This window comes from Eublepharis macularius, chromosome 2, assembly GCF_028583425.1.
Source record: "Eublepharis macularius isolate TG4126 chromosome 2, MPM_Emac_v1.0, whole genome shotgun sequence".
NCBI classification, from domain to species: Eukaryota; Metazoa; Chordata; class Lepidosauria; order Squamata; family Eublepharidae; genus Eublepharis; species Eublepharis macularius.
In genome coordinates, this window is record NC_072791.1 from 12,660,072 (window position 1) to 12,685,580 (window position 25,509).

General features: G+C 43.0%; 1 protein-coding gene across 1 annotated transcript in view; it reads right to left on the minus strand.

Moving 5' to 3' along the window:
* Positions 1 to 25,509, minus strand: part of C2H14orf39 (chromosome 2 C14orf39 homolog) — a 61,766-nt gene that overhangs the window by 21,223 nt on the left and 15,034 nt on the right. Inside the window, exons 2-10 of the mRNA XM_054972073.1 lie at positions 17,559 to 17,615; positions 10,255 to 10,311; positions 9,555 to 9,678; positions 8,757 to 8,846; positions 7,428 to 7,603; positions 5,254 to 5,296; positions 3,254 to 3,374; positions 1,914 to 2,008; positions 1,134 to 1,273 (exon numbers count right to left, since the gene is read on the minus strand). Coding sequence (XP_054828048.1) covers positions 1,134 to 1,273; positions 1,914 to 2,008; positions 3,254 to 3,374; positions 5,254 to 5,296; positions 7,428 to 7,603; positions 8,757 to 8,846; positions 9,555 to 9,678; positions 10,255 to 10,311; positions 17,559 to 17,615 — 903 coding nt within the window. The remainder of the gene's footprint in view (positions 1 to 1,133; positions 1,274 to 1,913; positions 2,009 to 3,253; positions 3,375 to 5,253; positions 5,297 to 7,427; positions 7,604 to 8,756; positions 8,847 to 9,554; positions 9,679 to 10,254; positions 10,312 to 17,558; positions 17,616 to 25,509) is intronic.

Consider the following 25,509-nt stretch of genomic DNA (forward strand, 5'->3'; position numbering starts at 1 on the left):
GCCCATTTGCTACTTCCCTGAAGCATCTGTCCCCCAAAGTATGGCTTTTCTCCAACTCACTAGAGCAAGAGAATCCAGAAACAACCAATTTCAGAGTAGGAGGATGTTCGACTACCCAACATTTAGTGATTGGCCCCATCCCTCCACGGCAGCCATTTTGTGGTACTGCTCATTCCCTGTTCTCAAAATTCTAAAAGTGCCCACAGGCTCTACAAGATGTGGTACTCTTGTTCTGGCATATGTATCAAGGACACCTCTCTTCTTTTGTATAAGCTTCTCATTGGCTGCCTGCAAAAAACAATCATCAGTGTTTCATTATAAGGGGATATCTTGGCCTTCCAAGCCAACTCTTGTTGGTTTTAAAGGCATAGATTTATCAAATTAATATAGAAAGTTGATGTCCTGTATGATTGAGGTATAATAGAATATAGGTGCCACAAATATAAAGGCTTTTAAACTAAGAATACTGGTCAAAACACTCAGCCAAACTGTGCATAGTCACTCACACAGCCCTCCTCCTGGGTTAACCAGGGCAGCTCGAGAATAACTGGTAAATATGCTTTCCAGGCTACACCATTGTGGAAAAACTACTTGCATCATCAAACATTCATATACATGCATCAGGATTCATGGTCCTATCAGTCTTCAAGTATGTCTTTTTTAATTGATTGTTATATATATATATGTACTATTTTTAAAGTTTATTTTTATTGTCTTTTTAATTGTTTGCCTCCTTGAGGGATACAAATATTTGAAATAACTGGGCAGAAAGGCAGGATACAAATATTTTAAATAAATAATGTTTACACAGGTGTTTAAAGAAACAGATATGCCCTTCTCACTTTACATGTTCTCACTTTACAAGGAAACCTTGGTGTAGGATTTTCCGGGCTGTATTGCCGTGGTCTTGACGTCAGGAACTACAATGTCAAGACCACGGCAATACAGCCCGGAAAATCCTCAACAACCATGGTTCTCTGGCTGTGAAAGCCTTCGACAATAAACCTTGGTATACTTGCAGCAGAGATGTTTGCTTCATGAAACATGGAGTTTGCCCTCAGCTGTGATTGACACTGCTTATTACATCAGAGTTATAATCCCCAAAAGACAAAAATAAAATAGACAAACTACACCTGTCTCTGGCTGTTGATGTAGTGGCTTCAGAGTTGGTATGCTCCAGATTGATTTCTGAGAAATGATAGGGAAGTGTAGTGGTTTATATTTCTGACATTCTTCATTTAACAAATGTGGCTGAACACCCATTTTGAGCAAGCTGAAAGGAGGAAAAGACTTCAATGAAAACAAGTAGAGAACAAAATATGGAAGATTCACAAAAAGAAAGGAGAGATGGAAATGGCAGGGTGTGGGATATACTAAGATGAGAGGCAAGACTTGAAGAAGAGATGCCATATTTTCCTAAGCAAGATTCCCTTAAAGCCCCAACTGGCAATGAATTTGCAGCATATGGTAGATCATTCATCATACAGCTTTTAAAAATAATTATTGTTGCCTTTTTGCACAAGATGTATAAAACAACTTAATTGATGTTAGGGTTGAAGAATATAGTTCTCAGGGATGTAGTGGAAGCGCAGGAGTTACACATTAATCTTATGTACTACAGTGAAGTAATGAAGGGCCTCTTCCAACTGAGAGGGTGGGCAGATACATTACAGATCTAAACTGATTTAAAAGGCATTTTTTCTCCCCCCCCAAAATCTAGCTCTGCGCACCAGCGATTTCTAATAGAGAATTCTCAGCACCCTCAGCAAATAGAAGATTTCAGGATTCTTTGAGGAAAGCCCTGGCAGTTACAAGAATATAAGACTAATGTATGTCCTAAGATTTATGTAGCGTCCTAGAATTTATTTCACCACAGTCATCTATGTGTAGTAAACTAGATTTTAAAGTGCTACCTTGGATCAAATTCCTTCCTTGTTTCATGATTTTTCTCACTTTTTTCTTGTCCCACTTCAGAATGGTTTTGATCTTCTGTAATCCTTTCAAGTTTCTAAAAGAAAAATAAGGTAAAGAAACAAAACAATTCATCAAAATTCATATGATAAGTGCTGCTGTTTACCCTACGGACTTTAGTTAGAGTGTTCCTTTAAAGCTTGGAATAATGCTCCCAGGACTGAAAGTAACGATTTTTTTTACTGATACGGCCTCTTTCGGGAGACTTGAACATGGGAAGTACCATTTCAGCCTCTTTCTGGTAATCTGATCCAGTTCAGTGGCTTACTTTCACTCCTGGCTACTCCCAATCTGTGTAGATAGTCTCCTTTTTCCATGGCTTACATCCGCCAGCCGTTGGTATCTTTAAAAAAATTATTTAAATTCCAGCTTTACTTTACTTTACTTTACTTTACTTTAATTGAATTTTTATACCGCCCATCTCCTGAAGGACTCAGGGTGGTGTACAGCAAAGATAAAACATACAAATATAAAACAATAAGAATATAAAATATAAACATATTAAATAATTTAACTCAGAAACAGGACAACTCAATTTAAATTTTCAAAGCAGCACAATAAACAATAAAACATTCCCCAAACCAATATTAATGTCACTCAAAATACAATTCTTAAAAATGAATAAAATAAAAACTAATATAAACTTAGATGGGTAGCCGTGTTTGTCTGTAGCAGTAGAACAGAGTGAGAGTCCACTAGCATCCGAAAGGTATCTGCAGAATTAAGCTGTGGCTCACGAAAGCTCATACCCTGCCACAAATTTTGTTAAGTCTTTAGGTGCTACTGGACTCTTTTCTACTGCAACATAAACGTAGTAGCCATTGATGGATCTCTCCTCCATGAGTTTGTCTACCTGTCTGTCTAATGAATATTTTGCTATTTTGTTGGTGTAAGAATCACTGATGGGAACGGCTTCGATTTCTCAAAAACAGTTATGTATAGACATATCATCTATAATACATAACATGGGCTCAGTAATAATGCTAGCTCATATTCAAAAGCTGTTGAGAACTGGAAGAGATGTTCCTATGATGTATGAGAAACAACAGTGATGTAAACCTCAAAGAAGAGTAGGGCGTGTTCAGTACTTCATGGAGAATTCCCATTTCCTCTTTTTAAAATAAAATAATTTAACATTCTAATAACAATATCACAGAGAAAGTATTAACTGCAGGGTCCTATTTTTTTATGTACAATATATTTTTCTCCAGCATGGTGAGATATGGAATGATAGTTTAGTGCATAACGTAACACAATATGAAATGAATAATAGACTTTTTACCTGCCTGAAAGAATTCATTTTCTTCTCCAGCTCCTCTGCTGTTTTTTCTAGTTCAAGTGATTGCTGCCTGAGAACTGCAGCATGCTGAAGAGTTTCTTTTGTGTTCTGCCTCAAAGAAGCACTTTCTTACGTTAAGGAATCAATAAACTACACATAACAAACAGACGAGTAAAAAAGCTGAATGGAAAATCAGTTCAGTCCAAAGACTGAAGCACTTACTTGGACTTCAGACACTGAAAATATTTCTTTGTTAGATTTATACCCCACTGTATCCCACAGGCTCAAAGCAGCTTATTCTAGTGTAATGGGACTAGGGGCTGATTTACACTGCTATGCTGCTTAAGGTTAGGTACTGTAGGGATTTGCACGTGTCATTCACTTCTGTCATGAAGGGGTTAATCTGTTTCTGTCTTAGCTAGGCATAATTAATTAGCATGAGGCCAGTTAAGTGTCGAGTTACTGTTCCGGTCAGGGTAAAGGGGAGTTGCATGCCTAATGAACTAATCTAGGATCGATTATTGGCTGACCAGGTTTATTGGGGGCAATTAACATTCTTTCCTTTGTCCAGGACACCATTGCCCACTAGTCAGTTGCACAGTTACCTCCAGCATGTAAGGAAGTAGAAGCTAGTTAGCTCTTCTTTATTTTACCACCAATGTAACCTTTATTATTTTATCCTTTATGTAGTAAACATTATTTTAGAAGCTGAACACGTCTCTGTGATTCTTTATATGCTGTGCAAAGCTCTACTCTGCTAAAATATTATCATAATCAAAAATCATAACCCAACAGGTACCTTTATTCCATCTCCGGACTGAACCATGCTATCTGTGTAATTTCTGTGCCACTACTGGAGGTCACCTTTGGAAGGCTTGCAGTAGCATGCTAAGCTCATGCATCATGGAAATTATTTAGTCAGAATTTGGGGGGGAAGGGGACAAAGACCAAATCATAAGCTTGATGTCTGTGTGAAATTAGCCCTTGAAGACTTAAGTCCTTGTACTTCGACTTAAATAGGCTAAGGATTGGTTCTCAGCCTCTGAGGAGGGTTTCAGGGTGGCTAAGAAACTAATTAAATATTGGATATAAATTACTCCAAATCATAGCTTCAACTTGAATTAATGGCATTGCTTTTCATAAGACAAGTCTCTGCTCAGCTTTGGAAAAACCAAATTATGATTATTTCATAGTGCTATTGCGAGTATTAAATGAAAAACAAATAACATGAATAGAACTTGGTGTATTCTGTTTACATATATTATACATTACAATTTTTATTCCACCCTAATTTTATCCTGAAGACTTATGGTGAATTACAGCGCAAAACAAACACTTTATTATAATATCTAGTAGTGTGTGTGTGAAGTGCTGTCAAGTCACAGTCTAGTTAAGGCAACCCCGCAGGGCTTTCAAGGCAAGAGACGAACAGAGGTGGTTTGCCATTGCCTGCCTCTTACAGAGCAACTCTCGATTTCATTGATGGTTTCCCATCCAAATACTAACCAGGGCTGACCCTGCTTTGCTTCTGAGATCTGATGAGATTAAGCTCCATTACTAAAATTAAGCCCTTCTCTGCAGGGCTATTGTCGGGTGTGGTTTTTGATATATGGGGAGTTAACAAAACACTCCACACCCGACAATAGCCCTGCAGAGAAGATTAGCACATCAAGCACCAATCCATATGCAAAAGAACCTCCTCAGGATTCAGTGAAGCCTCCCGCCATTAGCATTCCACACCCTGGGAAACTCTTACAGAATGACTCAGCTCAACCCCACCCCTCCTGAGTAGATACAAATGACCTACATCTTTTCCACACTGTGACACTGAGAGATCTCTGTCTTTTGGTGCTACACCTCTGAAGATGCCAGCCACAGCTGCTGGCGAAACGTCAGGAACTACAATGCCAAGACCACGGCAATACAGCCCGGAAAACCCCCAACAACCAAAAAGATCATTATTAATTTTCTTTTTAATGGCCCACAGTTAACTGTCTGGATACATTTGAGATGCCCAATAAGAAAGTGACTGAAATGGACCAGGTTCTGGAAAACAAAGTATTCATAGATTAATCTATCTTTAACCTTCTTACACATTTGAAATAAAAACTATCCATAAAGGAATAGGAAAAAATATAAACCTCTCCCTCTAGTCTGTGTTACATCATATCTTGTAGAACAAAGGGGGAAATTGTTCTGTGTTAATTGCCTTCCATCTCCTTGTATTTTTGTTTTGAATATGAGTATTTCAATGAAGTGGCAATGTGGTTACTTAGACCACAAAATGAAATAATTAGCTGCTTTCTGTTGATGTCACAGTTATGAAGGTGGTAGCTGTTCAGTATTTTTCTAGTTCATGAAAATAGTTAAAAGGTGAAAGTTCATGAGTGGCTTTTTGAAAGAGAAAGTAGCTAATAGAACTGCAATTTAAAAGGGGAGACTGGCACAGAGTAAGTAAAAAAGATAAAGGTAGTCCCCTGTGCAAGCATCAAGTCATTTCTGACCCATAGGGGGATGTTGCATCATGACATTTTCTTGGCAAACTTTTTTTTACGGGGTGGTTTGCCGTTGCCTTCTCCAGTCATCTACACTTTACCCCCAGGAAACTGGGTACACATTTTACCGACATCGGAAGGATGGAAGGCTGAGTCAACCTTGAGCCAGCTATCTGAACCCGGCTTCGGCCAGGATTGAACTCAGGTCATGAGCAGAGCTTGGGCTGCAGTATGTTTAACTCCCCATATATCAAAAAATCACCAGCATAAGCGGCTTTTATCTCTGCTGAGGAAAACCTTTAGGAGTGCATAAATTTTCCCCAGTAGAAGTAAAAGCAACTTGGAGATGGTGGGTGGGAAAATAGCAAATAAGGGGCGAGTTAAACGGCTCTGCTTCTCCTGTATTTGTTCCCCCTGATGAATAAATCATTATGTAGGCCCCAGAAACCTAATTAAATGATTCCATGTTTGGGCCATTAGCAGAGTCTATCAATAGGCATAGGAAGTGTAATTATAGGTGGTTGTGTGAGCTCGTTCTGCTGGCTGGTGTGTCTGCAGGAGAGAAAATAATAAGAGCCTACACTTGGTTTATATTTAGAAAAGGAATAAGAGTTCTTTATTGCAGGAACTCCATACTCTGATAGGAAAGGAGAAGAGATAGATCCTAACTACTCATTTAGTCTAAGGATGGACATGGATGGCAGGGCAAGGCCTGCATCCATGCTGCCAAGATGGAGGGAGGAGAAGGAGAGAGGTGTTGCCTGGAACAATGTCAGGAAGAGAAGGAGTGAGAGGGAGGAAATCAGGAGGAAGAAATCCTGAGAATACCAATCTGCATATTAAAGGACAGTCAGAACAGTAATCAATAGTAAACAGTAAACAGAGTACCTTGACCTCTCTATCTTTCTAACTCTTTGGTTCATCCCCCTCTGAAACCTGAGGAGAGGGACAGCGCTGGATCCTCCTCTTCCAACCCCCCCCCCTTTAAATTACAGCCTTGGCAACTCCTTTCTGTTTAAAAAACCACTGAGAAAAAAAATCACTTTACGTGCTGAACTATGTCATCATTGGATGACTTCTGACCAAATGCTGCTTTACATGTACTTTACTCTGTTCTGCGGATCTGTAGATTTTCACATTATGGCTGTTTGCATACTTTTCCCCAATACAATTTTTCTTAGCATGATAGAACCATCCATAGACCTCTCTTCCTCTGTGGGAAAAGATATTTGGGAGGAATCAGACCCACATGGTATAGTATTTTCTGTCATAGCACAGGATTGGACCTTGGGGCAAAAAAGTTGTAAAGACAGCATGTCTTGCTGATGCTTTGTTGTCAGACTACAACTTGTGTAAGTACAAATGGCAAAATAGAAAAAGAAGCAGATCAGCAGGGCTATGGTTGGTGCTTTTGCCCTTCCACTGGCAAAGTTTCTTATAGAGCAGATGGCCTCTAGGGATACAGGGCTATCCAAAAAATAGGAAGCAAGAACAGGCCTTGACTGACAAGAGGTAACAAAACAAAGGAAAGGAGGTTTGGAGCAAAAATATATAAACAAATAAATCAAGAAAGATTCTCAGGGAATTCATGCACACTGAACATTAACTGTTATTTTGTGAACATGGAAAGAAACTCTTACCAATTGATGCTTCTGTTCACATTATAGAAACCATGTTTTTACCTTGAAGATCCATTATTTCAGATTCTTTCTGTTTAACTAGTTCTGACAGTTTCAGAACTCGGTTTTGTATTTCTTTAAATTCCATATTTTTCTGGACAACTGGCATTCCTAAATATTTTGCCTGGTGCTGTTTGAAAGTTTCTTCATACTGATTCATGTAATCCTGGTACATTTTCCTTTTTTAAAAAACAAACAAACCAACCAAGAAAATGCAATCAACTTTTGATGCTGTTTACTCTGTTTATTGATGTTAACTTCCTTTTTAAATCTCAACTTTCTAATGCCACTTGAACCCTGAGAAAATCTTGGTGGTGGTGGCAAGCTCATTAATTCTTCTGGTATATAGTTAAGAAAAATTGAGGCCACTTTAGTAGTTTTTCTTTTACTTTCACTAGTGGAATGAGACTTGTGGTTAAAAAAGTGCCATTAGAACACTGTTGCATCCTTACTTTAAGGAAGCTGCAACAAAGATGTTTTGCTCTTCCTTACTGCAACACTTCATTTGGGACCATCCACACGATGCTGTCCCCTAATCATCCACTTTCTGTGTTTCCCTTCCTGTGCTGCTACATCAAAAAGAGTCCAGTAGCACCTTTAAGACTAACCAATTTTATTGTAGCACAAGCTTTCGAGAATCACAGTGCTACACAGTGCTACAGTGACATTTCCCAAACCTGAATTTGGGAAAGATTGCAAAATGCCTTTGAATGTTGTATGGTCAGAAAGGTATACATTTTTGCAGTGCTTTTTTTCTGGGGGGACACAGGGGGACGCACACCCCTAAACATTTTGTGAATCTAACAGGAGAAAGTAAAAATTTTAAAATGTCAGAATTCCCGCTAAACCAACTCCAAATGTATTATTATGGATATTTATGTGATTGGTGATTTTCTTGAGTCAAACTGAGAGTACCCTTAAACAATTCTTTAGAAAAAAAGCACTGCATTTTTTCAGCTCCCACCCTCATTGGAACCATTTTCCTTGTGTCAATCGGCTGCGGCCATCGTATCCTCCCTTGCGATAGTCCCCTAGGATCTGAAAACGTCCTTTGGTGGCATAGAGGGAACAGTGGCTATAGGGGACTTGCACAAGGAAAGTGTGGGGGAAATTTCTACGTGGACGCTCTGCAAACGTCTCTGCATATGCAGCAGCAATGGAATAAAAACAGGAAATGGTTGTCATATGGAAGCATCCAGATTATCCATGAAAGAATGCAGTCCTAACTTCATATATTGTGTGTTTTAATAACAACTGAAATTGATAATTAATGATAGTTAGAAATGTGTGACATTTTTTATAATATAAAGAGCCATAGAAATTCATGCATACTTGTCTTTTTCTGTTGCGTCCATGCCATTCTGGAGTTCCCTCTGCAAATAATCTTCATGCTTATTAAGAATCATATATGTTGGCTTCCAACTAGGGCAACAAATTTGAACCTATATTAAATAACTATTTGTTAAGCATCATCATAAGTAAGAAAGTCATCAAAATAATTGGCATTTCCCATTCTGTGAAAGTAAGGCCTAGTAACTTTTAAACTTGCACCCTTTCTTCCTAGTACCAGTAAGTACAGTTTTCAAGAACTTATCTCAATTAGGTTGAAAATACGTTACAGAGTGTTTTTCACTGAAACCAATGGAAACAGGTAAAGAACTTTTAAAAATGTAATAATGTAACATGTAATAACATAAAGAGATGTAATAATTAAAATCAGGAAAGTGCAGAGTTATTAGGGAACAAAATGAACCAAATACAGCACTAATAAAAATGCTCTCCATATGAAACTGATTAAGAGAAATTAATATGAATTGGAAAATCAAATTCAAATCTCATTTCAGCCATGAATTTTGTAGGTAGTCTTAAGCAAGTCATCTTTTCTCAGACCCCATCTGTTGTATGGGGGTGATAATACTATTACCTTACAGAACAGTTGTAAAGCTACTATAATGCATATAAAGCTATCTGAACTTTCAGAATGTGTTAAATGTTATTTTCAGTCTATAATAAAATAACATTTCTTTCCAGTAGCTAAGTCCATAAATGTCAAACTACTCCTTGATAGAAAAAAGAATTGTATTATAGCCTTAAGTAATTTTACAGATACATTTTTTACAATATACGTACACATTACAGTTCTCCTTGCTGCTATTGTTGCGTTGAAGGCCAACAATCACTTCGTCGTTCTTGTTAATCTCTTCTTGCAGCCAACATACTTTGCCTTTTTTCCCCACAACATTTCCAGTATGTACTGGAAGAAAGAAATTATTTATTCTGTATTGGAAGATCACCATAATGCAATAACCCAGAGGCAAGGGACAGGTGTATGTCTCAATTGCCAGTGGTCTGTGATTGGGTTGATCCTAGAAATGGAGGCAAATTCAAACTCTACAGAAAATGGGAACTGGGGCTTGGAAGTCGCTTGTCATAAATATGCCAGCATCATGGGGCCACTTGTCTCAGTACGCTTCTGGCACCCAGTGGCCCCACCTGGGGAATCAACCCACCATGAATTTTTCCAGTAAGTTAAAGGGCCAGTCCATCCAAAAATGGCACTGAAATTACCTGTGCCATGACCCTTAGCTATTATATTGGCATAATCTATGAATAATCACTTCTGATGCACTTGTGACCGGTCCTGTACATGATACGTTAGCAATCTGATCCTTCTTTGGCCATATTATAGGCTTGCTATTGTAAAAAAGTGTTTGTTATGTGCCCAACTTACTTGCAACTTATGGCAACCCTATGAATTAATGACCCCCGAAACATCCTGTCATTAAAACATAATGTGCTACTGGATAGAAAGAAGTATGCCACTACTTACTCTGTATCTGTTGTCTCACATGTTCTTTGCGGTAAGATTCTTGTTCAAGCTTAAAAACTGAAGCAAAAATATATATTTAATAATATTGTCTGATTAGTTATCAAATATAAAAACATTTTGTATTTTAAAACAAAAGTAGCAATGATGTATGTATGTAACAAGTACTTCCCCATATGGTGAGGACATTGTTATACACACGCTAAACAAGCAATAATGAATTCACAGAATTAGAAGATTTGGATATCTGTGTCAGGTCCAGTATATATCTAAACTGTACTGACTCCATTTTCTAATGCTTCTAGTGTTTAAGTGCTTTCTTCCCAGGTGCACCAGTTCCCAGGCAGCATTCCCACCGGAGGAGACTGTTTTGTCTAACACCGTTCCACCAAGCATTGGCCTTGAAGGAGAGCAGCTTCCCAGGACTGAAAGATGTTGTTTTGAGAACTGTGGGGGGAGGCTGATCCAGATGGGTATTGTTACTCTGTATCCTATGCTTGCTCTTCATTGGTAACAATGATCATGTACCATCCTGAGTCTCCTATTCAGGACAGTGGACTATAATGGACCTTTTCTGCAATAAAGCTTCCTTTGCCAGACACTGGACTTATTCTTGCTTCTAAAGAGAACCTTGCAGAGAGTGCCTTATCTAGCCACAGTCTGACATTTTGTTACCAATCATGTCTGAGTCGGGCCCAGCGGAATCCAAGGTTGTCCCGGACAGGGATCCTTTGTTTGATCCGTATGCGTCTCCCGACAATCAACCTGTGCAAGCCCAAGACTCCCAGGAGCTGGGAGCAACCGGGAACGGAACCGGAGCTTCCACTTCCACCCCGCCTCTCATCGACTTCAGTACTCGGGACGAGACCGAAGACGACCTCGGGGCAAGGCCGAAAGCAACCGCTCTCCCCTTGATCTCGGTACCCACCCCGTCGGAGTGGGGAGCCAGACCCCGAGAAACGAGAGAGCGCCGGGCAGGTGGACTCCATCCACGAGTTTCGATGGACGGGCGCCGAAGCCTAGAAACCGTCCCGGAGCTAGATAGCAGCCAACCATGGCGATATTGGAACAGGACGTTTGAGCAGACGGAGGGGGACATGTCTCGCCGCGGCGCCCTGAGTTGGGATTATTCCGAACTTGCTCCGTGGAAAGAGCCAACGGAAGTCCCTGAACAAAGTTGGGAGCAGATACAAGGTCGCACCTATGCGGTAGATACCAGCATCTCGGCCGTGACAGGTATGGCCAAGGGAATTCTAGCCGCGAGGTCGCGAGTCGTCCAAGGGGACCCTCCTCCTTGGGGCCCTTTCTCCCCGGTGAGTACAACGAATGAAGGTTCCATGAGTGAACAACCGGGGCCAAGTCGAATGCAACAGTTAGAAGCTAAGCTGATGGATATGGAAGAAAGTTTGGCTCACGCCATTCATTTAATTTCCTCAATGGGAGCAGGAGAAAGACTGTCTCCTGAAGAGATGGCGATACAGATAGCTACCCTCCAAAGTGTCATCTCCTATCCAGTGGAGGAAGTTCAGCAGCGGTTGTCACCTACAGGCGAGGGGGGCACCTATCCTGGCGAATCGGGAGAACAACCCAAGGAACTTCCCACACAGCAGGAAGTTCCACCGAGAAGGGATAACCCGGTTGAGCCACCCGGAGAGACTCCCACCGAACCTCCTAACGCGGGAGGGGATGTGCCGCCAGACGAGACTCCCGTTGAGAGGCCTACGGAAGGGGAGGAAAAGCCAAGTGATACACCGGTGATACCCCCCCATACTTCTCCTATAACGGTCCGGCCGGACCAAGCGGGAGCACACGCGGCTCCATCCGAGGGGGGAGCCCCTGGTCAACCGCGAGAAACTGTTCCCGTCGGGCAACCTTCGGGAGATGGTCTACCAGCGCCACGAGGCCAGCCGTTGCTTCCCAGAATAACAACGCCTGGAGGGGCAAGCCCGCGCGGCCTTCCGCCCGTTCGACCCTCGCCGCTGCGGCCCCTCTCACCTCGACCGCAGCTCATACCGTTGCAGCAGCCCCAGGACCGGCCCGCCTTACCACCTCCGAATCAACCGGGAAGGCCTGCACCACTACGGCACCTCCAACCCCCTCCTCAGCGGCCGATCTCCACTCAACCACCCCAGCCTCCTCCACCTCAACAGCTGCCGCCAACGCCTCCGGTGTTACCAGCCAGGCCAAGACTGCCGCCACCTACTCGCCCGCCACTGCAGCCTCCGGCCCAACCGAGACCACCCCCGGCAGCTCAACCACGGCACCCTCCGCCCGCACCGCCGGCCCAACCTCCGCCGGCACTGCCGGTTCAACCGCCGCCAGTACAGCCGCCACCGTTGCCCCGACCGAGGCTCCAGTTACCTCCTCCCGCGCCCCAGGCGCAATTAAGACTGCCGATGGACTTCTACCCAGCGCCTGCTCCAAGACAAGAACTCCCGATGGGCTGGGTGAAGCTGGAAGCCACCTTTGATGGGGATCCCTCCAAACTGGGATTTTTCTTGGTGCAAGTGGTACAATTTTTCAACCGGTGGGGGCACCTTTTTGGCAGTGAGGCTAGCCAAATTGAACATCTTGGATCTCGTTTGCAGGGCAAGGCAGCAGATTGGTATGTAGGACTATACAATGTGGGGGCCCCAGAACTTGATACTCTCCAGGGGTTAGTGGATGCTATCCGAGCACAATATGAAGACCCCTTAGAAGAAACCCGGGCCCGAACAGAATTGCAAGCCCTCAAACAAGGCAGCATGTCAGCAAGAGACTATGTCACAAAATTCCGGCAATTAGCAGCCAAGTGCCCCAGGTGTGAGGAGTCCACAAAAATTATTCTGTTCAAACAAGGACTTAACCCGAAACTTTTGGTCAGAGCCCTCATGCAAGACAATCCCCCTACACTGTTAGGTTGGATTCAACTTGTTTGTGAAGTGGAGAATCGCATTTTGGAAGTCCGTTTGGTTGAACAACAACAACAAACGGGACAAAGAAGACCATTGACCTTACAGAGGGGAGCACGGGGAGCTGGCTACGCCACCCGTGGAGCGAGAGATGCTAGATGGCAACAAGGGCTGTGTTTGCAATGCGGACAGGCTGGTCACTTTGCAGCACAATGCCCCTACCGACCTGTGCAAAGACCTCCGCTTCAATTACGGCGTCCAACCCTTGCTCCGTTTCCTACGCTCCAACGCCCGACTCCAGCTCCACGAGCGAATAGAGGCCGCGGCGCTTCCCAAAGGTCAGCCTCAGAGAGAGGGCTGGAAGCGGAAGAAGTTATGGAATACGATCCCGCTTCCCCATCTTCAGAAGTCAATCCAGAAAGTCCCCAGTCGGGAAACGAGATGGATCTGTCGTAAAAGGGCCCAAACGACAGATCCGCCCCAAGCCCGTCCCTGCACGGAACCGGCCACCTGGGTCCATCTTATTCATGCCAGTGACTCTAATCAACCCAGAGAGGAAAATGCACATTCGGGTGCAAGCTCTTATTGACTCGGGCTGCTCGAGAGACATTATAGCCCCAGCTCTAGTCAATGGACTGGTCTTACCAACTCGGGATTTACAAAATCCAGTAATCTTTGAACAAATGGATGGTACCAACATGAATCCTGTCACAACTGAAACCATCCCGGTGATCACAGGCATGGGACAACATTGGGAGAAGAGGTCCTTTGTCATCAGCTCTACTGCCAAGTACCCGTTAATTCTAGGCAGCAAATGGCTATGTGATCACAATCCCTACATAGACTGGGCACAAGGATGTATTACCTTCAGTCATGCCAACTGTAAAAATCACCGTTGGAATCAAAACTGGGGCGAAGATCCAACTCATAAGGAAAAGGCCCTCCTCACCCAAGAAGAAGTCAACCAAATACCCGAACCGTACTGGCCTTTTCTAAATGCTTTCTCTGAGGAGGAAGCTGATACTCTACCCCCGCACCGACGAACGGACTGTGCGGTGGAAATTTTACCCGGAGCCTCACTGCCCAAAGGACGACTCTATCCCATGAGTCTCCATGAACGCGAAGAGCTCCGGAAATTCATCGACACCAACCTCCAACGAGGGTTCATCCGCCCAGCCTCTAGCCCCCACGCCGCTCCAGTCCTCTTCGTGAAAAAGAAGGATGGGGGGCTCAGACTGTGCACGGATTTCCGAGGACTGAATGCCGTATCCACCAACAACGCCTATCCCATACCGCTCATCCGAGACCTTCTCAACGTCGTGGCCCAAGGTAAGATCTTTACGAAATTAGATCTAAAAGATGCTTACTTCCACGTTCGTATCAAGGCAGGGGATGAGTGGAAAACCGCGTTTAATACGCCCCTCGGACAATATGAATACTTAGTTATGCCTTTTGGATTGACGGGAGCCCCGTCTGTATTCATGTCCATGATAAACGAAGTTCTACACGAATTTCTGTACAAAGGGGTGGTGGTGTACCTTGATGATGTTTTAATTTATTCGGACACCGAGGAAGAACATATTCAAATGGTACAAAAAGTCCTAGCCGCCTTGATGAAGAATAAACTGCCCATCAAGTTGTCCAAATGTGAATTCCATAGAACCGAACTCACTTACCTTGGGTATTGTATCTCCCAAGAGGGTCTGAAAATGGATCCAGCCAAAATACAGGCGATCCAAGATTGGCAGACACCCACCACCCGCAAAGAACTGCAATCCTTCCTGGGTTTTGCCAACTTCTATAGAGACTTCATAGCAAATTTCGCCCAAATCACACTCCCCTTAACAGAGTTGCTGAAAACCAAAGATAAAGGGGACCAAGCTAAAAAACCCTCTTCCAAATTACCATGGACCCCCGATTGCCAAACGGCCTTTGAATGCCTAAAAAAGCAATTTGTAACGGAACCCATCCTCTCCCACCCCAACGAACAATCCCCCTTCATAGTACAGGTCGACGCCAGCGATACGGCAATAGGGGGGGTTTTGCTACAGAAGGGGGAGGATGGGAAATTGCGGCCTTGTGCATTCTTGTCTAGAAAGTTTTCGGAGGCGGAAAGGAATTGGAATGTGTGGGAGAAGGAGGCCTTTGCAGTAAAAGCAGCCCTTACTAACTGGAGACATTGGCTGGAGGGAGCGCGATACCCTTTCGAGGTCTGGACAGATCATAAAAATTTGGAGGCCCTCCGAAGCCCACGCAGACTGAATGCCAAGCAATTGCGGTGGGCGGAATTCTTTTCCAAATTCAACTTCACTCTAAATTATCTCCCGGGCAAAACTAACTTTTTGGCGGACGCCCTGTCGCGCATGCCCCAACATAAGAGCAAACGGGCGGAGACTGTCGACACGGTCTTCTCGCCTACGCAACTTGGGGGCGTGGTGACTACTCGCAGCCGTGCCAAGCAGCCCCTCCCGACCAACCAAGAGTGGAAATCGAAACTTAAAACTGAAGTGGAGAAGGAGGGGGATAAAGCTCCGCGAAACAAACTAACCCAATCTCCACACGGGGATTGGCTAGCTGGGAGCAAGTTTTATGTCCCAGACAGCCTCAAGCTGGAGGTCTTGCAGCGCTGTCATGATGCTCCCACTGCTGGACATTATGGGTACCTGAAAACTTTGCACCTAATTCAAAGACAATTCTGGTGGCCGGGCATGCGCAAAGACATTTCCCAATACGTTAGTTCCTGCCCTGTTTGCCTCAGCGCAAAAACCAGAAAAGGGAAACCTCCGGGTCTCCTGCAACCATTGGAAACGCCGAACAGGCCCTGGGAAGTAATCTCCATGGACTTTATCACTGATCTACCTAGTTCAAAAGGACATAATTGTATTTTAGTTGTGGTAGATCTGTTCTCCAAACAAGCTCATTTTATCCCCTGTACTGCTATACCCTCCGCTCGGAAACTAGCGGATCTGTTTCTAAAACACATCGTAAAATTACATTCTTTTCCGTCCAAGGTGATTTCGGATCGCGGCGGACAGTTCGTTGCCAACTTCTGGCGGGAGCTTTTGAAAATGTTGAATATTGAGCAAGGCATCAGTTCAAGCCACCACCCACAAACCGACGGGCAATCCGAAAAAACAAACCAGATATTAGAACAGTTCCTTCGTTGCTACATCAATTTTCAACAAGATAACTGGGTGGACCTTCTCCCCCTAGCCGAATTCTCCTATAACAACAGTGTACACGCTTCAACGGGAGAGGCCCCATTCAAAATTGTATACGGGACTCACTTCAATCCCTTCCCATTGGACGCACCCCCTCTCCATTCCTCTAAACTGCCAGATGTATCTTCATGGTGGGGGGAGGCGGCGCAGCAGTGGACTCTTATTAAGAAACACCTTGAAAAAGCCAAACTGGATTATAAAAAATACGCAGATCGCCATCGTGTGGCCGAATGGGAATTACAACCCGGAGATCATGTGTATATTTCCACAAAAAACCTGAAACTAGCTCAGACAAGCCGCAAACTCGCTCTAAAATTCCTGGGACCTTTTCCTGTGCGCAAGATAATAAATAAAGTGACTGTTGCTGTAACTTTGCCCAAGAACCTGCGCCATGTGCATGATACGTTCCATGTCAGCCTTTTAAAGAGAGCTCCCACCGACAACAAATGGCACATCAAAGCTCCACCCATTCCAACTTTAATTGACGACCAAATACACTATGAGGTACAACAAATTTTGGACTCTAAACTCAAGCGAAATCAGCTTTTTTACCTCATTAGATGGAAGGACTTTGATTCTGGTTACGATGAATGGGTGAACTCTGCACATGTTCATGCTCCTAGATTAACCAAAGCTTTTCATACTCGCTACCCATATAAACCAGGGGGGGATCTGTTTTAAGGGGGGCAGAATGTCAGGTCCAGTATATATCTAAACTGTACTGACTCCATTTTCTAATGCTTCTAGTGTTTAAGTGCTTTCTTCCCAGGTGCACCAGTTCCCAGGCAGCATTCCCACCGGAGGAGACTGTTTTGTCTAACACCGTTCCACCAAGCATTGGCCTTGAAGGAGAGCAGCTTCCCAGGACTGAAAGATGTTGTTTTGAGAACTGTGGGGGGAGGCTGATCCAGATGGGTATTGTTACTCTGTATCCTATGCTTGCTCTTCATTGGTAACAATGATCATGTACCATCCTGAGTCTCCTATTCAGGACAGTGGACTATAATGGACCTTTTCTGCAATAAAGCTTCCTTTGCCAGACACTGGACTTATTCTTGCTTCTAAAGAGAACCTTGCAGAGAGTGCCTTATCTAGCCACAGTCTGACAATCTGGAGCTTGGGAAATGAGGATTATACTGTATTGCTTGTTTTCAAATTTCAGCTATAGACCTCAATATAATCCATTGTGACATACCAAACTGTAGCACCAGTTTGTCCAAGGTGCTTAAAACATCATCATTCATTTTGTAATCTGCATTAAGAGAAAAGAAAATAGAATATTAAAACGACTGTGCTGCCTCTCCTCCTCCTCCTCAAACCAGCTATCTGGGGTATACTCAGGTACTCGGGCTATGTCTCCAGAAGTGTGCCTGTGAAATGTTAGTTCATGCAAATGAAAGAACTCTCAGGCCACAATAGCAAAATGGTGTTTTTCTAAAGGAACCTACTTTCATCTAAAATGAACCAACATAGTCTCCTGCAATCCATCAAACTGCCACTTTTTATTTGTCATTCACAACTTCAGGTCACACTTTATACAGCACTTATTAAATAGTGTGTCAGGTTCTGGCAGTTAGATCCCCATAGTAGTCCACTGCACACACTCCAGTGTATGAGTTAAAGTTACTTTATTAGAGATCCATCAGTATCAGCACCCACAAACAAGGGTATTGGCAGAAGTGACGTGTAGAGGTTTGGAGGGGTTAGTTATAGGGCAAGTTCCCGCCTGTAGGATATGGACGGTTAGGATTCTGGTGCAAAAGAGCCAGGAAGTGGGGGAAGGGGGTTTGAGATAGGAAGAAAGAAGAATGGGAGGAGAGAAGCAAAAAAATGATGTCATTTTTAGTTCCCAGGCTCAAGCTGGCACTCAAGGACACATTCTCTACCAGCTGCAAAAACGAAAGACTCCACAGTAGGCACCTGTAAGATAAGCAATTCCCAGCCAAACAGGCCACGGATATGCAATTTCGTATACTCTCAGAGGATCAGTACAGAGCACAGGATACAGAAAAATACTCATGGCAGATATGTAGGCAGACATATATGACATAGCGCTAATTAAATAATGTTAGGGGAAGGGCTGTGGCAAAGTGGTAGAATATCTGCTCTGCATGCAGAAAGTCTCCAGTTCTTTTCCTAGCATCTCCAGCTCAAAGTACTGAGCAGGATTTGTTATTTATTTAAAACATTTCTGTCCAGCCTTTCCACCCAATTAGGGCCCTCAAGATGATGAAATTTTGTATATAATCAGGGCTTTTTTTCGGCAGGAGCGCGGTGGAACAGAGTTCCGGAACCTCTTGAAAATGGTCACATGGCTGGTGGCCCCGCCCCCTGACCTCTAGACAGAGGGGAGTTGAGATTGCCCTCCGTGCCGAGAGCAATCTCAACTCCCCTCTGTCTGGAGATCAGGGGGCGGGGCCACCAGCCATGTGACCATTTTCTCCGAGGGCAACCCACTGAGTTCCACCACCTCTTTTCCCAGAAAAAAAGCCCTGTATATAATTAACAGGTAGGAAGGTCAGTAAGGGAACGCCAAACAAAACAAAACGTCCTTCACTTACTGGTAGAAGATAACGATGGAAGGGGATAGTAGTAGTGATCGTAGGTGATGTGAAAGATCTCCACCTAAGACCTTGGAGAGCCACTACCAGTCAGAGTAGACAAGATTACCTTTGAGAGAACAATATTCTGACTTTGTATAAGGCAGCTTCCTGTGTTCAGTCTTTGTCAGTCGTATATAGAACTCTGTGTGTTTCTAGTAATTTTCACTATTTTTGCAGTTTTTCAGGAATTGTTTTTTTCAGATCTGCCATATTGCAGAAAAGGTGAAGAAAACTGAACAGATTCAAGATGAGGGCTTCCCTTCTATTTATGCCTGCTATAAAAATGCCATTGTTTTCCAGCTTTTCCTAAGATTGCTTAACATCTTGCTAGTGCTTATATATGTGTCTTTCTGCAACCACTGAGTCTTAGGTAGATATTTCTTATATGTATGGTAATAGCTGGATCATTTTCTAGGCTGGCTACAATTAATTAATGTTAATATGTCTGGGCAAGTATCACAGACTTTCAAAATTTTACAGCCTCTTCTTTACACTGTAACACTGCATTCATAGGTATTTGCTGTGTTCTGATCATTAATGAAATTTAAGCAGATGATTAAGATGAGTGGATAATCAATCAGAATGCTTTATGACTTTGAATTAACCATTTTGCATGGATACAGAATATGGTGCAAAATATCCAGGAATGGGAGCCCAAATGAGACCTGATATTTTTAAAAGGTACGGTAAATAATGACTACCAAAAATATATATTTTACAAAAATCAAATGAATATATTTCAGTTATTCTTCGATATATATTCAAGTCTTTTAGCCTGAATTTCCAGGTGTATTTCTTTATTATATCTTTATCTTTCTTTACAAGGTGCTCAAGGTGAGGTACACAGGATTTTCAAACTATCTCTCATTCAGATTGGCAGAAGATGGTGAAGACTTGAAACAACTACTGATGAAGGTTAAAGGAGAAAGTGACAAAGCAAGATTACAGCTGAACATGAAGAAGACAAATGTAATGACTACTAAGGAATTACACAATGTTAAGGATGGCAATGAAGAAATTGAAATTGTTAAAAATTCCTTGGCTCAATCATTAACCGAATGGAAGACGGCAGCCAAGAAATCAGAGACTGAGACTTAGAAGGGCAGCCACGAGGGAACTAGAAAAGATCTTTAAGGACCAAGCTGGGGACCAAGATAAATTTAATTCATATCATGGTATTCCCCAGATACTATATATGGATGTGAAAGTTGAACAATGAAAAAATGCTGACAGGTAGAAAGTTGATTCATTTGAAATGCAGTGCTAAAGGAGTTTTATAAATACCATGGATGGTCAAAAAGACAATGAGTGGGTTCTAATTCAAATCAAGCCTGAATTCTCCCTAGACACTAAAATGACTCACTGGAAAAGACTCACTGGAAAAGACAATAAAGCTAGGAAAGGTGGAAGGCAGTAGGGAAAGAGGAAGGCCCCAAAAGAGATGGCTTGACTCAGGAAAGGAAGCTGTGGCTACCAGCAAGATCTGAGCAAGGCTGTTAAGAATAGGACAATTTGGAGGACAATTCATAGGGTCGCCATAAGTTGGAAGCAACATGACAGCACATAACACACATACTCATTCAGACACTGATGAGAGTCTGCCCTGTTTAACATCTACATTGCTGCATCAAGGGTTGGATTCAACCAGCTTTTCCACTGGTGAAAAAGGGAGATGCCCTCCAACCACCAAAAAGATGATAACAGAACCTGCAGGGACAAAAGCCATACATGATGGGACTGTAATTAGCTTTCAGGAGAGAGGCCAGTGTTGTGTGGTGGCTCACAGTGCCACAGCATTGACATCATTTCTGGTTATGTAACTGGAAATGACCTCACTCTATGGTAGTTTCACCAAAGAGTTTTGCTCCAGTATTTGCTAGAGTACTGCATGACATCCCTTCCAGTTGTGCTACTGTGCTACTGAAAGTGATATTGTGGTGTTGCCCCCACTTTTTCCCACTGCTGCAATTGAGGACCAGAGGCAGGGGAAGGAGGAGGTCTTAGCAGATCTGCTCCCATAGCTGTAATAACAACAATAACAATAATAACATTAGATTTATATACTGCCCTTCAGAACAACTTACTGCCACACTCAGAGCAGTTTACAAAGTGTGTTATTATTATCCTCACAACAATCACCCTGTGAGGTGGGAGGGGCAAAGAGAGCTCTGAGAATGCTGTGACTGACCCAAGGTCACCCAGCTGGCTTCAAGCAGTGGAGTGGAGATTCAAACCGGGTTCTCCAGATTAGAGTCGTGCCACTCTTAACCAGTACACCAAACTGGAGGGCAATGAGATAAGAGTGATAAAATTGGCTTGGTCCATCCCCATGTCCCTTTGGATGATATATATCAAATTTAAAAAGAGATACTGAAAAAGTGTGAGGGCTATTCATTTGGATCTCTTTGTGCAGGCTCACTTTAATTTAAACATTTAAAAGTTTGATTGTACTTATATATTATGTAGTATGTAACCCTGAAATACTACAGAAAACTGTACTTTTGGGGAAACATTCTAAAACCACAGACCAACTAATTTTGGGGGCAGGGAAGACACAGAAACTTTCCCCTATTTAATACCCTGTGGGGGGAAAAATGTCAAGACGTGCTACTCCACCAAGTACATACATATTCTGGCTTTGCTGAATTTTGTGTCATTTTGGTTGGCTCTAATAAAAAGGGACTTACTTTTGAGTAGACCTGCTTTGGATGGCTCCCTACGTCAGCCATCCTAAGCAGCTGTTTTCAGAATCAGGCCTATTATATCAGGTTTACTTTCTCCCAGTGTTTTTAGGATTGTATTGTAAAGATGGGTTGAGGATTCATTTTATGCATATTTTTCGGGAACAAGCCTAAACACGTCTTCTCAGAAGAAAGACTCATGTTTACAGCTGTGTGGTATAGTGATTAGAGTGTTGATCTGGGAGATCCAGGTTTAAATCCCCACTTTGCCATGGGAGCTCACTGAGTGACCTTGGGCTAGTCACACCCTCTCAGCCTAACCTACCTCACAAGGTTATTGTGAGGATAAAATGAAGGGAATTACGTAAACCACCTTGGGTCTACATTGGGGAGAGAGGTGGAAAATAAATAAAATACAGGTACAAAAGTGAACAATCAGTGTTATTCAGTGAGGCATAAAAGTACAGCCTGGATCACTCCCTGACTCTTTTAATGCAATTTTATATATGAATCGTATGAAGCAAAGACTGCAATCTAGATTAGAGAAAAAGAGATTTTGTCTAAAATGGTAAGAGGGGTGAAGTGAGGAATATTGCTACAAAGACCTGTCCAGAGAACCTGTCCCCAGTGGAATTTACGGGACATGCAACGCACTCCTAAACGGGTATCCTCAGAAATAAAATCCCATGGAGGTCAGTGAGATTTACTCTCGGAATTTAGCGTTACATCAGCAAAAGGCATACTAGGAACTTCGCCCTCCCCTCCCATCTCACCCTCTGGGATTCTAGAAGGAAAAGCGAGCGAGGGGGAATGGGGGGAATTTTTCCCGCGCTCTGCTTTAGGGGCGCCTCAAATTGCAGCCCCGTTCGAATCCTCCCCTCAGCGCTTTTCTCTGTCAACCGTTCGACCGCTCTTTCCCGCCTTTTTGCCAACGTTTTTTATTGGCGGGAAGAGGCGGCGCTGCCTGCCTTGAAAGGGCGGTGAGAGAAACGCCTCAGGAGGAAACACAGGGGGTTGGGGGAACAGCAGGGAGTGTACGTTTGCATAAAGTTAGTCTCATAAAAAATGTAAAAGTTCGTAGGGTCCAAAGAATAAAACCCCTTACTTAAGACCGACGGATGTTCACAATACAGCTTTGGTAGATACGCACAGATAACGTTCAAAATGGAGGGAGGAAACGACTTGAGGGAAAGTTTTGTGCCATTGATTTGCCCTCTTGTCTGTCTTTCCCCCGGAGAAGGGTGGTTAAGATCTATGCTTTTGGCGATTGTCTGACACAGACAAATTTGGCAGGGAAAGCCCACACACACACTAAATTCACGTGCTTGGAAAGACTTAAATTTCTACTTGGCAGCTTTTAAAGGCGCAGGAACCCTACCAGGAAAAAAGTGGCACTGGCAACAAAGCAATGTTTCCTATGAACACACGATCGGGCGGGGGGTGGGGGGAGAGAGATGCAAAATTTGGTGTCCCTGCATGCTTATCTACTAACCGATTTATCTCTTGTAGATTATAAATATCTCAGATCCTCTTTAGCCCCATTCCCTCCATGCAGTAATAAGGCAAGAATTCTGAGCAGATGAACTCTGAGCCTCGTGAGAGCATCCAAAAATCACCATCCAAACAGATCTGGAATTGGGGGCAAATTTCCAGAAATGAAGGCATGACCTAGACAGCCAATGCCTTTTCTAGTCTCACAATTAAGAATATCAGAGACTAGGACTTGGGTTCGGCAATCCACCTAGCCATGAAGCTTACAGGATGGTCCCAAGCCAGTCAATCACAGCCTAACCTGCTTTACAGGGTTCCTGTGAAGGAAAAATAAGGGAGAGAAGCATGCAAAGAAAGAAAGAAAGAAAGAAAGAAAGAAAGAAAGAAAGAAAGAAAGAAAGAAAGAAAGAAAGAAAGAAAGAAAGAAGTTCTCATTAATTTGAATATGGTTATGTGCCATCAAGGAAAAACCACAACATAAAAAAAATCATATTGAGCTCTCCATGGTACCCATAAAATATTGGCCCCCCCCCCAATTCCATAGAAAACTTTCATCCACCACCCTTGTATGGTGGATTCACAAAATTTCTTTTGACCAGCACCAAGGGATACTTTGCAGCCACACTCATAGCAAGATGCTTTCCTAGCCTTCTGAATGGTTCCAGTACTTGTTTGTCTCCTCTTCCAAATCTACATAGCCACCAGTGAAACACTGCATTTTCCTAGGTCCAAAACAATGTAATAACAACAACATTCGATTTACATACCGCCCCTCAGGATAACTTAATACCTACTCAGAGCAGTTTACAAAGTATGTTATTATTATCCCCACAACAAAACACCCTGTGAGGTGGGTGGGACTGAGAGAGCTCCTAGAACTTGTGACTGACCCAAGGTCACCCAGCTGGCTTGAATTGGAGGAGTGGGGAATCAAACCCAGTTCTCCAAATTAAAGTCCCATGCTCTTAACGCCCACTCAGAGTGGTTTACAAAGTGTGTCATTATTATCCCCATAACAAAACACTCTGTGAGGTGAGTGGGGCTGAGAGAGCTGTGACTGACCCAAGCTCACCCAGCAGGCTACAAATGGAGGAGTGGGGAATCAAACCCGGTTTTCCAGATTAGAGTCCTGCTGCTCTTAAATGCTACATCAAACTGTAGTGTGGCTGTTTGTAAAATGTGATATGCCTGTGGCAGAAATACACGTTAATGAAATAAATACACATTTATTGTTCGACAAAACAGCTAAGCAAGAGTAAAATCATAACAAAAACAAGAACTCTTCAAATGTGTGTAAGAACCTATCCTCACAGCCTTAAGAATACAGATGCTGCAATTCACCCTGGCTTCAAGTCCCTGTTCCACCATCTAAAGTAACTGTAATGTTCAATACCACACAGAGAACTCTGCACAAATTAGTTATCCATATTGGGATGGAACTACCTACAACCCACCTAGAGAAATCATAACGCTAATCTATGAAGAGTTCTGATCCTTGTATCCTCAGCATGTGGCACATACCTTGAGTAGTTAAACATGCCACATCAGAAATATTTGTATGAGTGGGCCTTGAGATAATGACTGGGTGATAATTGCCACAGGATACCCAAAATAGTCTGTTTTGTGAATTAAACATGAATGATCTGTCTGTGTGTCTATCTGTGTGTGTATCTGTCATCTGATTAAAGAAAAGCAATGAAGATGCTCCATCTACTGGAGAATTTGTGTAGCATCGCCAAGCAAGAGCCGTAAGTCCATGCAAAGTTGTCCATGTGTTTTAAGAACTGCTTTTCTGTTCATTACATTATTTTACAATGATCTATTTGTATTCATAAGATACCTCCTGGCTTCAATATGTCAAAAGAATGGGGCAATTTTCCAAATTCATCCATTTTATTGTTATAGTTAGATTTATATACTCCTACAGTCCTGTTTGGTACAGATAATAAACTGTGTCTATCAAGTATCTATTTTAATACAGAGCAACATTGGAACTTGATACTATAATATCATTAACTAGCAACAAAGCTCGTTGTGGGGAAAACACAATGGGCTCTAGACAGGGGAGGGTGGGCAAACAGGTATTGCCTCCTTGTCTGTGCCTGATCCTGGCCAGGTGAAGGCGGAGGGTGGACATTGCCACCTGCTCCCCTCTTGATCCCAACTGGGTGAAGATGAATGTGGGCATTGCCACCTTCTCCCCTATTGATCCTGGCTGGGTGAATGTGGAGGTGGGCATTGCCACCTGCTTTGCGCCTGATCCCAGTTGCGTGAAGGCAGGGAACTGGTATTGCCACCTGCTCCACTCCTCATCCCAGCCAGGTGAAGGCAGGGGGGCAGGATTGCCACCTGCTCTGCTCCTGATTCCGGC